The sequence below is a fragment of the Microcaecilia unicolor genome, chromosome 7 (assembly GCF_901765095.1).
Source record: "Microcaecilia unicolor chromosome 7, aMicUni1.1, whole genome shotgun sequence".
NCBI classification, from domain to species: Eukaryota; Metazoa; Chordata; class Amphibia; order Gymnophiona; family Siphonopidae; genus Microcaecilia; species Microcaecilia unicolor.
In genome coordinates, this window is record NC_044037.1 from 306283293 (window position 1) to 306298084 (window position 14792).

Here is a 14792-nt window from a genome sequence, read left to right on the forward strand (position 1 = left end):
TGACACCCGGGGCGGATCGCCGATGCGCCCCGCCCCCCGGGTGCAGCACCCCCCCCGGATGCAGCGCGCCCCCCCCCCGGCGAAAGGACACCCGCCGCGAAAGAACCTCCCGCCCGGGTGCACGCCGCTGGGGGGGGGGGGGGGTGCCATGCGCGCGCGCCTGTCCGTCGTTCGTTCCATGCTCCCTCTGCCCCGGAACAGGAAGTAACCTGTTCCGGGGCAGAGGGAGCTGCAGCGAAGTTAGCAAACTCAGCTGACAGGCGCGCGCCGCGGCACCCCCCTCAGCGGCGTGCACCCGGGGCGGACCGCCCCCACCGCCCCCCCCTTGGTACCCCACTGTAGGACTGTACTTTTATTACAAACACTCTTTCCCAGGTAAGTACAAATGTAATGCTCCGTAAAACCAAGAGCTTTCTTCTAACCAGTGCTAGAATTTTAAACATACAGCTTTTCTTTTCACAGGTTTCTATCTAGGCCAGGTATTTCCATCTCCCTGTAGCTTAGAATTTAAAATGCAGGTCCAGTAAACGTTTGATCATTTATTAATTCCCTTTTACTTTGCTGAAAGGAACAAGCCTACATTCTATAGGTAAGCATGAATAATTTAATCCCTATGGGGCCCTTTTACAAAGCCGAGGTAAATATTAGCACAGCAAAAAAAAAATGGCGTACTTGCAGGGTGCGCTGAGGCATACCATGGCAATTTCAGGATGTGGCCTAACCACGTGCTAAAAAATACAATTTCTGTTTTGGCGCAGGTGCTGTGTCTGGGGCAGAGTGAGCATGTTCTGTGCTAATCAGCACAGCTATATTGTCACACGCTAAGTGATTAGCGCATGAGCCCTTACACCTACATAATCGGTTGCAGTGAGGGTTCACACACTTATCTGTTTTAATGGCAAAATTAGTATGTGGCCATTCACATGAAAACTAGGAATTGTGGCCATTTCACCTCAGCTCTAAAAATGGCCTTAGCAAACAGGAAAGACCCATGTAAGCGCTACGGGCAATTTTTACTGGTGTTTGGTAAAAAGACCCCTATGTACACTAAGTCTGTAACGGTGTGATATGAACTGAATGGTATAAGCAGATAATGGACGTGTGATACGAGGATAACGAAGGTGAACAGTATAAACAGATCATGGACATGTGATACGAGGATAACGAAGGTGAACAGTATAAACAGATCATGGACGTGTGATACGAGGATAACGAAAGTGAACAGTATAAACAGATCATGGATGTGTGATACGAGAATAACGAAGGTGAACAGTATAAACAGATCATGGACGTGTGATACGAGGATTACGAAGGTGAACAGTATAAACAGATCAGGGACTTATGATACGAGTATAACGAAGGTGAACAATATAAACAGATAATGGACGTATGATACGAGTATAACGAAGGTGAACAGTATAAAGAGATCATGGACATGTGATACGAGTATAATGAAGTTGAACAGTATAAACAGATAACGGACGTATGATACGAGTATAACGAAGGTGAACAGTATAAAGAGATCATGGACGTGCGATACGAGTATAACGAAGGTGAACAGTATAAAGAGATCATAGACGTGTGATACGAGTAAAACTAATGGAAAGTATAGTAACCAAACAACTCACCAATTACCTAAACAAATTCACAATACTACATGAATCACAGTCAGGATTTCGATCCAACCACAGCACTGAAACAGTGCTAACCACTCTCATAACCAAATTTAAACAACTAATTGCAACTGGAAACAATGTACTACTCCTACAATTTGATATGTCCAGTGCGTTCGACATGGTCAGCCACCAAATACTCTCGAACACCCTAGACTACTTCGGGATTGGAGGAAACGTACTAAGATGGTTTAAAGGCTTCTTAACAGCAAGAACATCAAGTGATCTCAAACTCAAAAACGTCAATACCATGGAAACCTGAATGCGGAGTACCACAAGGATCACCGCTCTCACCAACCCTTTTTAACTTAATGATGACACCTTTAGCCAAATCGCTCTCCAACCAAGGATTCAACCCGTACATCTATGTAGACGATGTCACGATATACATACCGTTCAAACAAGACATAACCAAAATCACAAATGAAATCACACACAGCCTCCAAATAATGAACTCATGGGCGGACGCATTCCAACTAAAGCTAAACGCAGAAAAAACACAATGTCTCATCCTGTCCTCACAATACAACACAAACAAACTCAATACCATAAACACCCCAGACTACACCCTTCCGGTCTCAGACAGCCTGAAAATTCTGGGAGTCACAATTGACCGAAATCTCACACTCGAAGACCATGCGAAAAATACAGCAAAGAAAATGTTCTACTCAATGTGCAAACTTAAAAGAATCAAACCTTTCTTCCCAAGGGAAGTATTCTGCAGCCTAGTACAATCAATGGTGCTAAGTCATCTAGACTACTGCAATGCCATTTATGCCGGATGCAAAGAACAAATCATTAAGAAGCTCCAAACCGCTCAAAACACAGCAGCCAGACTCATATTCGGGAAAACGAAATACGAAAGCGCCAAACCCCTAAGAGAAAAACTACACTGGCTCCCCCTAAAAGAACGAATTGAGTTCAAAGTTTTCACCCTGGTCCACAAAATCGTCTACGGGGAAGCCCCGACCTACATGTCAGACCTTATTGACTTGCCTATTAGGAATGCAAAAAGATCATCACGCACATTCCTCAATCTCCATTATCCTAACTGTAAAGGCCTAAAATATAAATCCACATACGCGACCAGTTTCTCATACACCTGCATGCAGCTATGGAATGCACTACCGAAGGCCATAAGAACAACGCAAGACCTAACCATCTTCCGAAGGCTACTGAAAACAGATCTTTTCAAGAAGGCATACCATAAACATCCATCTTAAATACTAAATAATAACACTATACACACACTATACAAAACCGAACTCTTATCATATGACTGATTAACCTCTTTGCTATTAATGATCAAGCATTACCACCTTAAACCTTACGTTGAATAGGGTCTCTCTATAGTCGATGACCTAATGTATGCTACAATCCAATTTATTACTCAGGAATCTTCATGAAATACCATAATGTACTCTTCTTTACCATATATGTATGCACATGATTTATATATATACCATAATTTGTTACATATATGTTATGTTCCATGTATGTTACCATGTATGCATGCACCTTAACGCAATACCATTTGTAATTCTGTTACCCGGAAATGGCAACCGCCACTACGGCAAATGTAAGCCACATTGAGCCTGCAAATTGGTGGAAAAATGTGGGATACAAATGCTACAAATAAATAAATAAATCTCCTAGGGTCTCTACATCCCCTGAGAAAAGTGAACCCGTACAAGTGGATCGAGTAGCCCTCTCGCTGTTATGATCGTGGTCAGAACCCCTCTCAAACTTACCTTTTGCCTGGGGGTCAGCTTTTTAGCTGGCTTCTGTTCTGTTTTTCTGTCCTGTTTGAGCTAGCTCTCTCTCTCTCTCTGTGCTGGCTGCTGCCAGCATGGGGCTAATTGTCTCACTTCACTGCAGCTGTGGGTGTAGTCTGAGTTGCTCTAACTCTCTTTGGGTGTACTGGCTTCAAGTGCTTCACGGTGTTGCATTGGTGTGGGTTGGGACTCTATGGGTTTCAGTGTGCTCTCTGGGTCAGTGTGCTGTTGCCTGGGTCTAGGGAGTGTGACATCATCAGGGAGGGCCTTGATAAGGAAGTGGGGTTCTTTCCTTCAGGGCCTTCGCAACGTTTGCTTCTGGCTACTTGCTTTAGGTCCAGGTTAGTTTAGTGCAGTGTGCACTTGAGACTTGTGTGTTTGACTTCCCTGTTTTTCCCTTTTGCTACGGTGAGTAGCACTGCTGTTGGTGCAGTGCTGGAGTTTGGTGCTGGGAGCACCCTTGTTAGTAAGTGCTTAGGAAGCACCTTTTGTTGTTTGGGTATTTGGCTTTCCTGCCTGTTTCCTTGTGTCTTCCCTGCTTTTCCTTGTGACCTGTGTTTAGCTGCTGTAGCTTGGTGCTTAGGAAGCACCGGGGTGAGAACCCGTGTTTAGCTGCTGCAGCTTGGTGCTTAGGAAGTACCAGTGTTAGGTCTGGCATTTGTCTTCCCTTCCTTTTCCCTTGTGGTTTCCCTGCACTTCTGTTAGTGTAGGGCGTAGGGGCACCCCTGTTAGTTTCTGTTAGGAGCACTGCTGTTAGTGGAGGGCTTAGGAGCTTTTCTGTTGGTGCTGGGCTTAGGAACACTTTTGGTCACTTTAGGAGTTAGGTGCACTACAGTTACAGCTTGTTCTAGTCCTGGTCCCTGTGTCCAGTAAGTCCTGCTGGCTACTCGAACCCAGGAGCTCAACTCCTGGGGGACTTAGTAGCTAAGTGCAGGTGAAGCTGTGTGGACCAGTCCGGTGTGCTCCAGTCCAGTGTTCCAGTCCTGTGTCCTCCAGTCTGGGGGATTCCAGTCCAGTATTCCAGTCTGGGGGATTCCCGTCCAGTGTTCCGGTCCGGGGTTCCAGTCCTGTGTCCTCCTGTCCGGGGGATTCCAGTCCAGTGTTCCAGTCTGGAGGATTCCAGTCCAGTGTTCCAGTCCGGGGTTCCAGTCCTGTGTCCTCCAGTCAGGGGAATTCCAGTCCCGTGTTCCAGTCCGTGTGTTCCGGCTCGCTGGGCGGTGCCTGCAGTCCCTGCCGGTGTTGGTGTGCTTGCCCAGCGTTGGTTGGTGGGTTTTGCCTGCTGCTGTCGCTCCTCGTCAGCAGCCCAAGGGCTCACGTTTGCTCCAGAGCCCGGCCCCGCGGGCTCTGAACCTGAGAACCTGACACTCGCAGCTTGAAAAGCAGCGCAGGCGTCTCTTGGGCCTCTGTTTGTGTTGTGGGGAAAAGGGCCATTTTGCTCACTTATATCCTTGAAAGCCAGGAAACCAGTAGACCTAGCCCTGGTTGGGGAGACAGGACTAGGCCCAGTGGTGTGCTGGAGCCGGCTCGCACCGGCCGGTAGTTAATTTTAGAACAATTTTGCAAGCTGGTTGTTGTGCTATTAGGTGAGAGGTATTTTTTTCCCCCACAAATTATTTGGAGCCGGTTGTTGTGCTGTCAGCCGGGAATGAGGTTTTCTTTTCACAAATTGCAGCTGGAGGCATGCATGCCCAAAGAACACACCAGCTGTGAAGTCATCTGATATTGGTGCACGCATGGTGTGTGGCAACCCTGCCTCATGCTGCACTGCGGGCAAGAGGTTCAAGTGCTCACCTCAAGCTGCAGGCTGCAGCACTCCTGATTACAGCCCATGGGTGGTCATGGACCTGTAGTCCACCACCGTCCAACTGACAACCTCAACTTGGCTGCCCGGCTGCTGTACTTCTGATAGATATCAGCTGCCTGCAGCCTCCCCGCGATTTAGGTTGAGAGGACAGAGGAGAGCCCTGGGCTGGCAGAGCCAGGGATCTTGCTGCAGAAGGGGGAGGACAAGTGGAATGGTTTGGGGGGTGAGGGGGGGCATTGCCCCCCCAAACAATGCTGCACCGAGTGCCCGATTCTCTCTCCCCTGCTGTGCCCCATGCATTCAACTTTGCTCTTTCTTGTCCCTCTCTGCATCCTCTCCCTCCCTCAACCTCTCCCCCACCCCCTGGCAGTCCTCCGGACCGGACTGGACCAGACTTGCAGGCAGTGATTAGAACAGCATGCCGGTGTCGGGATCCTTTTGCTGCCATGTCCCACCTACTCTGATTCAACTTGCTGTTTCCACTGTAAGCAAGGAAGTCAATTTGGTTAATCTCTGTGTCCACTCCCCCATGTAGCCATCATCTCTAGTACACTCAAAACAAAGCAAGCAAACCCATGAGCTGCTGCATCCATGTTGTCGTTCTTTATTGCTTGTCCATCTGTAACAAGTCTAAAGCTGTTTCAATTGGATAGGTAGTGCCTTAAAAGGTAGAGGTCAAAAGTTTTTGGTTTTTTTTTTTTTTTACTTATTGGACAGCTTTTTCATTTATTGGAAAGCTTCCCATATAGATATAAATATCATGAAATAACAATTGAATATCACTAAAACATCTTTAAAAATTATTATAGCTGGTAGAAACTGCAATTTTAAACTCTGTATTTTGTGCTCATTTTTCCTCACTAAAATAAATAAATAAATAAATACACTGTATACAGTACAGATGGCCAAATTTCAGTGAGGATATCCTGTTTCCTGATGTGTTCGTCTTAACTGTTGCTGTAATCTGCCTTGGGAAGCCTGGTGTTATAAAGATGATAGAATATATTGAAATTAAATGGAAATAGAATTAAACTCTCTTTTCATTGGGGCACACGGAATCACATCTTCATCTGTTTTGTAGAAGTTTACCTTTTAGATACACAAATGGATTATTCTGTTTTGAACATGTTTCGGGGACAAGTGGTTTTATTACAAATATTTCGTTTCATGCAGATCTCTTTTGTTTAAACATAAATGGGCTATAAGTAGCGCACCTGCACGGGGGAGAAGAGGAGTGCATTGGCCCCCCTGTCCACCCTGGATCCACCCCCTCCCCATATTGCTGGGCTTGCTATGCCTGGAGAGAGCCTGTTGTTAAAAATTTACCAGCACACCACTGACTAGCCCCCCCCCCCCCAGTATGATTCCCTGCTCACAGTTCATGGTTCAGGAAGTAGCCTTGGAAGCCCTAATTGACTTGGGGACTGGGAGTTAATTCATTGATGCTGCCTTGGTGTGATTCCGCCATTTTCCCACGGTGAGGCTGCCCCAACCCCTCAAGGTGTCTTCTGTATTTGGCAGGGTCCAAGGGACTATTACTTCCTGTACTGTACCCAGCCGTTTGCAGTTCGGAGCGTTACATGGGGAGCACTCCCTCTTTGTCCTTGCTACCATCATCAATTCTATTACAGTAGGACTACCCTGGTTACAGCAACACAACTCCAGGATCAATTGGGAGCAGAACAAACTGGTAGCCTGGAGTCCATCGTGCTTAAAACAGTGCATTAGGCAAGTACACCTTACTGTCCTACTGTTCATCATTAGTCCAGAAGTAGTGGAAAAGATTCCTTGGGCCTACAGAGAGTATGCGGATGAGTTTTGTAAACAGGAAGTGGAGGTCCTCCCGCCACATAGAGCCTAAGATTGCCCCATCGAACTCATTCCCAGGAAGACACCCCCTTGTGGTAGGGTCTATCCTCCTTTCACTCCTCCATTTTCCTTGCCAAACAGGACTACTACACCCAATTGACCAATTCTCTCAGCTCCAACCCCCGTCGTCTCTTCTCCACCCTTAACTCCCTCCTCAAAGTGCCCTCGGCTCCCACCCCACCCTCGCTCTCTCCTCAATCACTGGCTGATTACTTCCGCGACAAGGTGCAAAAGATCAACCTTGAGTTCACTACCAAACCATCTCTTCTTCACCCTGCAACCCTCTCCCTCACCCAACCAACCCAGGCCTCTTTCTCCTCCTTTCCTGTCATCACCGAGGAGGAAACCGCTCGCCTTCTTTCCTCCTCGAAATCCACCACCTGCCCTTCTGATCCCATCCCCACCAACTTACTTAACATCATCTCTCATACTGTCACCCCCTCCATCTGTCATATCCTCAACCTCTCTCCACTGCAACTGTCCCTGACACCTTCAAGCACGCCGTAGTCATACCTCTCATAAAAAAACCATCACTTGATCCTACCTGTCCCTCCAATTACCGCCCCATCTCCCTCCTACCCTTCCTCTCCAAAATACTTGAGCGTGGCGTTCACAGTCACTGCCTTGATTTTCTCTCCTCTCATACCATCCTCCATCCTCTTCAATCCGGTTTCCGCCCTTTTCACTCGACAGAAACAGCACTCTCTAAAGTCTGTAATGACCTGTTCCTTGCCAAATCCAGAGGCCACTACTCCATCCTCATCCTCCTTGATCTATCCGCCACTTTTGACACTGTGAATCATGACTTACGTTTTGCCACACTATCCTCATTTGGGTTCCAGGGCTCTGTCCTCTCCTGGTTCTCCTCCTATCTCTCCCACCGCACCTTCACTCGCATGGATCTTCCTCCACCCCTATTCCCCTATCTGTTGGTGTTCCCCAGGGATCGGTCCTTGGACCCCTTTTCTTCTCAATCTACACCTCTTCCCTGGGCGCCCTGATCTCATCTCATGGTTTCCAGTATCATCTCTATGCTGATGATACCCAGCTATATCTGTCCACACTAGACATCACCACAGAGACCCAGGCAAAGGTATCAGCCTGCCTATCTGACATTGCTGCCTGGATGTCCAACCGCCACCTGAAACTGAACACGTCCAAGACCGAGCTCATTGTCTTTCCACCAAAACCCACGTCTCCTCTTCCTCCACTTTCTATCTCAGTAGATAACACCCTCATCCTCCCCGTCTCATCTGCCTGCAACCTCGGAGTCATCTTTGACTCCTCCCTCTCCTTCTCTGCGCATATCCAGCAGACTGCCAAGACCTGCCGCTTCTTCCTCTTTAACATCAGCAAAATTCGCCCTTTCCTCTCTGAACACACCACCCAAACTCTCGTCCATGCTCTCATTACCTCTCGCCTTGACTACTGCAACTTACTCCTCACTGGCCTCCCACTTAGCCATCTATCCCCCCTTCAATCTGTTCAGAACTCTGCTGCACGTCTCATATTCCGCCAAAACCGATTTACTCATATCACCCCTCTCCTCAGGTCACTTCACTGGCTTCCAATCAGATACCGCATTCAATTCAAGCTTCTCCTTCTTACCTACAAATGCATTGAGTCTGCTGCCCCTCACTACCTCTCCTCCCTCATCTCCCCCTATGTTCCCGCCCGTAACCTCCGTTCACAGGACAAATCCCTCCTCTCTGTACCCTTCTCCAACACCGCCAACTCCAGGCTCCGCTCATTCTGCCTCGCCTCACCCTATGCTTGGAACAACCTTCCTGAGCCCTTACGCCAAACCCCCTCCCTGCCCATCTTCAAGTCTTTGCTTAAAACCCACCTCTTCAATGCTGCATTCGGCACCTAACTCTTACCGTTCACTAAATCCAGACTGCCCCAATTTGACCGCCCCTATCGGACTCTCCGTTCACTTGTCTCTTAGATTGTAAGCTCCTTGAGCAGGGACCGTCCCTCTATGTTAAATTGTACAGCGCTGTGTAGTAGCGCTTTAGAAATGTTAAGTAGTAGTAGTAGTAGTATCCACTCTCTTGTCTGGAGTTCAAGGCCATGACAACTTTACATTAAAAAAAATCTGGAAAGAGGATTTATTCATTCCTCTACATCTCTTGCTGGGGCAGGTTTTTTTTCTTGTGGGCAAGAAAGATGGGGGTCTGCGGCCCTTAATTCCTCATACTGTCTGAGCTACTCTTTTGTTAATCGCCTTGAACTTCCTGCTGGGATTAGTACGGTCTACAAATTGAAGATTAAATTAAATTGAAGATTAAATTACAGGGGTGTCAATGCTATCACATGAAAAACCAATACCTTCTACAGCTCATCTCAGAATTGTTTGATCGTTTTCAAGGAGCCTGTATTTTTACTAAGTTGAATCTCTGGGGGGCCTACAATCTGACTCGCATCTGAAAGGACCGCTTTTAATATGGGCATTATGAGTATCTGGTTATGCCTTTCAGGTTAGCCAACGCCCCAGCGATCTTTCAAGCTTTTATCAATCCAATCAGGATTCCGGTCAAATCACAGCACAGAAACAGTACTAATTACCCTAATGACCAAATTCAAACAAATGATTGCTACCGGCACCAACATACTCCTCTTACAATTTGACATGTCAAGTGCCTTTGACATGGTTGACCACGGAATCCTATTACACATACTTTTTTTTTTTTTTAGTTCAATCAGTTTTTTATTGATTTTATAACATATTGTAAATTTAGTACCAATGACAATAGCAGTTAACAGAAAGGTCAATGTACTCTGACTATATATATATATACATACAGTATATGTATATTCGTATGAAGTATGCATGCATATCAGATGTTATAGTATTAATGCCAATGTTTGTAAAGTACCTGTACATTAATTACTTAGCTGGATGAATATTTAATCACCGGAGACCAAATTTTATTATATGCCATAAAGGAACCACATTTCTCTGCTGCTACGTTTTCGTATTTAGCTGTTAGACATACTGAGTTCCACCACATTTCGTAGGTTAACTTTGTAAAATCTTTCCAGTTTTGACATATCAATTTTATAGCCACTTGGATCAATATACGTAGTAGTTTAATTATATGTGGTGATAATGTATTGTTAATGCCGAAATCTCCTACAATCGTTGCTGGTCCTGCTGCAACAATATAGGAACCTTGGACCATTTAATATATCATTGCCCATTACTGGATGAATATTGGTCTCAAATAGAGAAAACAATTTCTCTTATACTAAATTTAAAGATTTCTTTAACTATTACACATACTTGAATATTTTGGCATCGGAGGCAATGTCCTAAACTGGTTCAAGGGGTTCCTAACCTTGCGCTCATATCAAGTCACATCAAATTCAACTACGTCTGCTGCATGGACACCTGAATGTGGAGTACCGCAGGGATCCCCCCCTCTCGCCAACTATTTTCAACCTAATGATGATCCCCTTGGCAAAACTTCTATCAAATCATAACCTTAACCCTTACATATATGCAGATGATGTAACGATATATATTCCTTTCAAACAAGACATTAACGAAATCTCCAACGAAATCAACCAAAGTCTACACATCATGAATACCTGGGCAGATGCATTCCGATTGAAACTGAATGCAGAAAAAACTCAATGCCTCATACTTACCTCCCAATACAACATGAATAAATTTACCGCTATCAACACACCTAAACTAAATCTGCCAATCTCTGAAACTTTAAAAATCCTTGGAGTCACTATCGACCGCCACCTAACACTTGAGACTTACGCGAACAACACAACCAAAAAGATGTTCTACTCCATGTGGAAACTGAAAAGAATAAGACCATTCTTTCCAAGATCTGTCTTCCGCAGCCTAGTACAATCACTCGTACTCAGTCATCTGGACTACTGTAACTCACTATACGCAGGCTGCAAAGAACAAATAATGAGGAAACTTCAAACAGCCCAGAATACAGCAGCCAGAGTCATCTTTGGAAAACCAAAATACGAAAGTGCAAAACCCTTACGTGAGAAACTACACTGGCTCCCACTCAAGGAACGTATCACCTTTAAAGTATGCACCTTAGTTCACAAAATCATTCACGGTGAAGCCCCTGCATACATGTCTGATTTAATAGACCTGCCACCCAGAAACGCTAAAAGATCATCCCAAACTTTCTTCAATCTCCACTTCCCTAACTGCAAAGGCATAAAATACAAAGTACTACACGCATCAACCTTCTCTTATATGAGCATGCAACTCTGGAATACACTACCACGCAACCTGAAAACGATCTACGAATTAACCGACTTCCGCAAGCGATTGAAGACTTATCTCTTTGAGAAAATTTATTGCAAGGATCACAACACATGAAGTCCATACACACCAATAAAAATGCATCAATACGCTCTCTTCTGAATTCTCTTACCCCGTATTTTCACCACACTTAAAACTCCACCCACATATAAAATTGATATACCCTAATGTTCTCTTGCTATTGTTCTATTGCCCTATCTTTTCCCCATTGTAACATTCCATTGTTTCTACGCCCCTAACGATGTTTTTGACTTGACTTTGTCTTCCCATAACTCCTCACAATGTAACCCATAATCGTACTGTAACACATTGTATTTCAATCATTCACAATGTATTGTAAGCCACACTGAGCCCGCAAATAGGTGGGAAAATGTGGGATACAAATGCAATAAAATAAAAATAAATAAAATATATTCCAAGATCTTCTTTATAAGTGTGTTCTTGTATACTTGGGCGATACCTTAATTTTTTTCCCCATTCTCTGGAATAACATAGGAGACAGGTTAAGATTTTTCTTCACCACCTTCAGCAGTACAAGTTGTACAGCAAATTGGAAAAATATATGTTTGAATGTTCAGAACTACCCTTTTTGGTCAATATCATTTCAAATAAGGGGCTACGTATGGACCTGGCAAAGCTCACCACAATTTATGATTGGCCACAGTCTTCTGGATGTTGGGCCTTCCAACGATTCCTAGGATTCGCCAATTACTACAGCCAATTTATCTGAAACTATTCCACCATTGTGGCCACCTTGACAGCCATGACGTGGAAGGAGGTGGATCCCCAACATTGGTCTCTGGAAGCCACTAAAGCCTTCAATCACCCTAAAGCTGGCATTTACCACTGGACCCATTCTTCAATATCTGGATCCCAGTAAATGCTTCTTTATTGAAGTAGATGCCTCCTCGGTGGGAGCCAGGGCCATTCTATCTCAAGCCAACATGGCCGGCTGAAAGTAACATAGTAACATAGTAGATGACGGCAGAAAAAGACCTGCATGGTCCATCCAGTCTGCCCAACAAGATAAACTCATATGTGCCACTTTTTGTGTATACTTTACCTTGATTTGTACCTGTCTTTTTCAGGGCACAGACCATATAAGTCTGCCCAGCACTATCCCCGCCCCCCAACCACCAGCCCCGCCTCCCACCACCGGCTCTGGCACAGACTGTATAAGTCTGCCCAGCACTATCCCCACCTCCCAACCACCAGTCCCGCCTCCCACCACCAGCTCTGGCACAGACCATATAAGTCTGCCCAGCACTATCCCCGCCTCCCAACCACCAACCCCGCCTCCCACCACCAGCTCTGGCACAGACTGTATAAGTCTGCCCAGCACTATCCCCGCCTCCCACTACCAGCTCTGCCACCCAATCTCAGCTAAGCTCCTGAGGATCCATTCCTTCTGAACAGGATTCCTTTATGTTCAGAAGGAAAGAAACTATACTGTTGGCGACCAGGAGCTGCTGGCCATTAAGCTGTCCTTGGAGGAATGGCACCATCTATTTGAAGGAGCTGAGCATCCATTTATGGTCTTCACAGACCATAAGAACCTTCTATATTTAAAGGAGGCCCGGTAGCTTAATCCTCATCAGGGTTCCTTGCCCCTGGTGACTTGTCTGCAGCTGACTTGGGCCTTAGGCCTTTTCTGCAGGCTATCAGCTGCCTAGGGTTTACCTTCCTAGGAATGTTACACACCTCTAATCTCATCACTCTATCCCCATCTTCCTCCAGTCACTTTACCCCACACTCCAACATTCCATCAATCTCCCCACTCACATCCCACAGCACCTCCACCCTTCTCCACTCTCTTCACTTGCTCTCCACAGCAACTCCAGTCTCCTCACTCACTCTGTTGGCCTCATCCTTACTTAGCAGTGAGAGAAGTACAGCGACAGCACAACCTCTTCCTCTGCTGTCTGGGATGGCTGTTGTGCTTTGAACCATACAGGACACCATAGTGCTGCTGTGCAACTGAATCACAAAACTCCAGTGCTAGCTGCTGTGGCCTCTAAACAAACCAGGGTGGGAATAGGCAGAGATAAGAGGGCTGCTGCTGCCACTACCACAACCATAATTTCCACAGTTGCTGATTTAGCAGTTCTATGAGGAATAGGGACAGAAGAGATGTTGTGGTTGCAGAACCTCGGAAAACCAGGGGCCCTGTTTACAGTACAGAACTCCCAAAGGAACACTCTAGATTAGGCACAGTGTACTGTGGTATTCCTGTGGTAGCATTTTGGATGTGACACAATAGAGTACAGCAGCGGTTCCCAAACCTGGTCCTGGAGGCACTCCAGCTAGTTGGGTTTTCATGATATGTACAATGAATATTCATGAGAGAGAGATTTGAATGCAGTGGAGGCAGTGTATGCAAATCTCTCTCATGAATATTCATTGTGGACGTCCTGAAAACCTGACTGGCTGGGATGCTTCTAGGACCAAGTTTGGGAACCACTGTAGTCCTGTAGGAATGGTCTGGGTATGACATCCTATACTGGATATTATTGGATAAACTATATTTGCAGGAAGCTCATGGTCGGTGAAGACTCTGGACTCTTACCCAACAACCCTGCCAGGTCATATGCTTTCTTCTGTTCTATAGTTTCATAGTTCAGTGCTTCAAAGAATATATCCAACACCAGAAAATTCTCTCTGTGGTAAGAAAAAAAGGTGAATGAGGACACAGAGTCAAGCACCATCCAGTCATCTCATGAACGTCAAAAGATCCAACTGTTGAACTAAGTAATATCCACCAGAAACCTCTTCATGAAATCAGTCTGTTCCTAAAGTTAGTCATTAAATCCTGGAGAATAGTCACCAGGAGCTCTCAGTATGCCACTACATCAGTCATTAAATCCTGGGGTATATTCACCAGAGATTTTCAGTGTACCACTACAATCATTAATTAAACCCTGGAGAATACTCATCAGGAGCTTTCAGTGTATTACAGTCAGTCATTAAACCCTAGAGTCACTCCCTAAGAACTCTCAAAGGCAGATGATCAGAAACCCCACGCTGTCGTTTTCTACTTTCTGATTTTCTTATGTACTGTGGCTCCCTTTAGCAGTGATTTTGTTCAGCCCTGAATCGTGCTTGAGAGAACTTTGTCAATGAAGGAGAAGCTTTTATTTTCTATCATGAACCTTGAGCACTCACTTGATGTAGGTCTCATTCTTCTTGTATTTCCTGGCCAGATAGCGGGCAGAACCTTTATTAGGAATGCGCACCATGGAGATTTCCTTCCCGTAGCGTGTCATGTTGCAGGGTGTAGGGCAGGTACATTGCATGCTTGTGTCATCCACCATGGAGTCTGCATGAGTAACAAAATACATGTTGACTTCACATACACTTGAAGGGTG

The 14792-nt window shown here is 45.6% G+C and overlaps 1 protein-coding gene across 1 annotated transcript in view; it reads right to left on the minus strand.

The window, feature by feature from the left end:
* The window catches only part of ASIC4 (acid sensing ion channel subunit family member 4), a 437044-nt gene that overhangs the window by 15157 nt on the left and 407095 nt on the right, over positions 1-14792 (minus strand). The window contains exons 6-7 of the mRNA XM_030209552.1: positions 14590-14743; positions 13994-14085 (exon numbers count right to left, since the gene is read on the minus strand). Of these exons, the coding sequence (XP_030065412.1) occupies positions 13994-14085; positions 14590-14743 (246 nt within the window). The remainder of the gene's footprint in view (positions 1-13993; positions 14086-14589; positions 14744-14792) is intronic.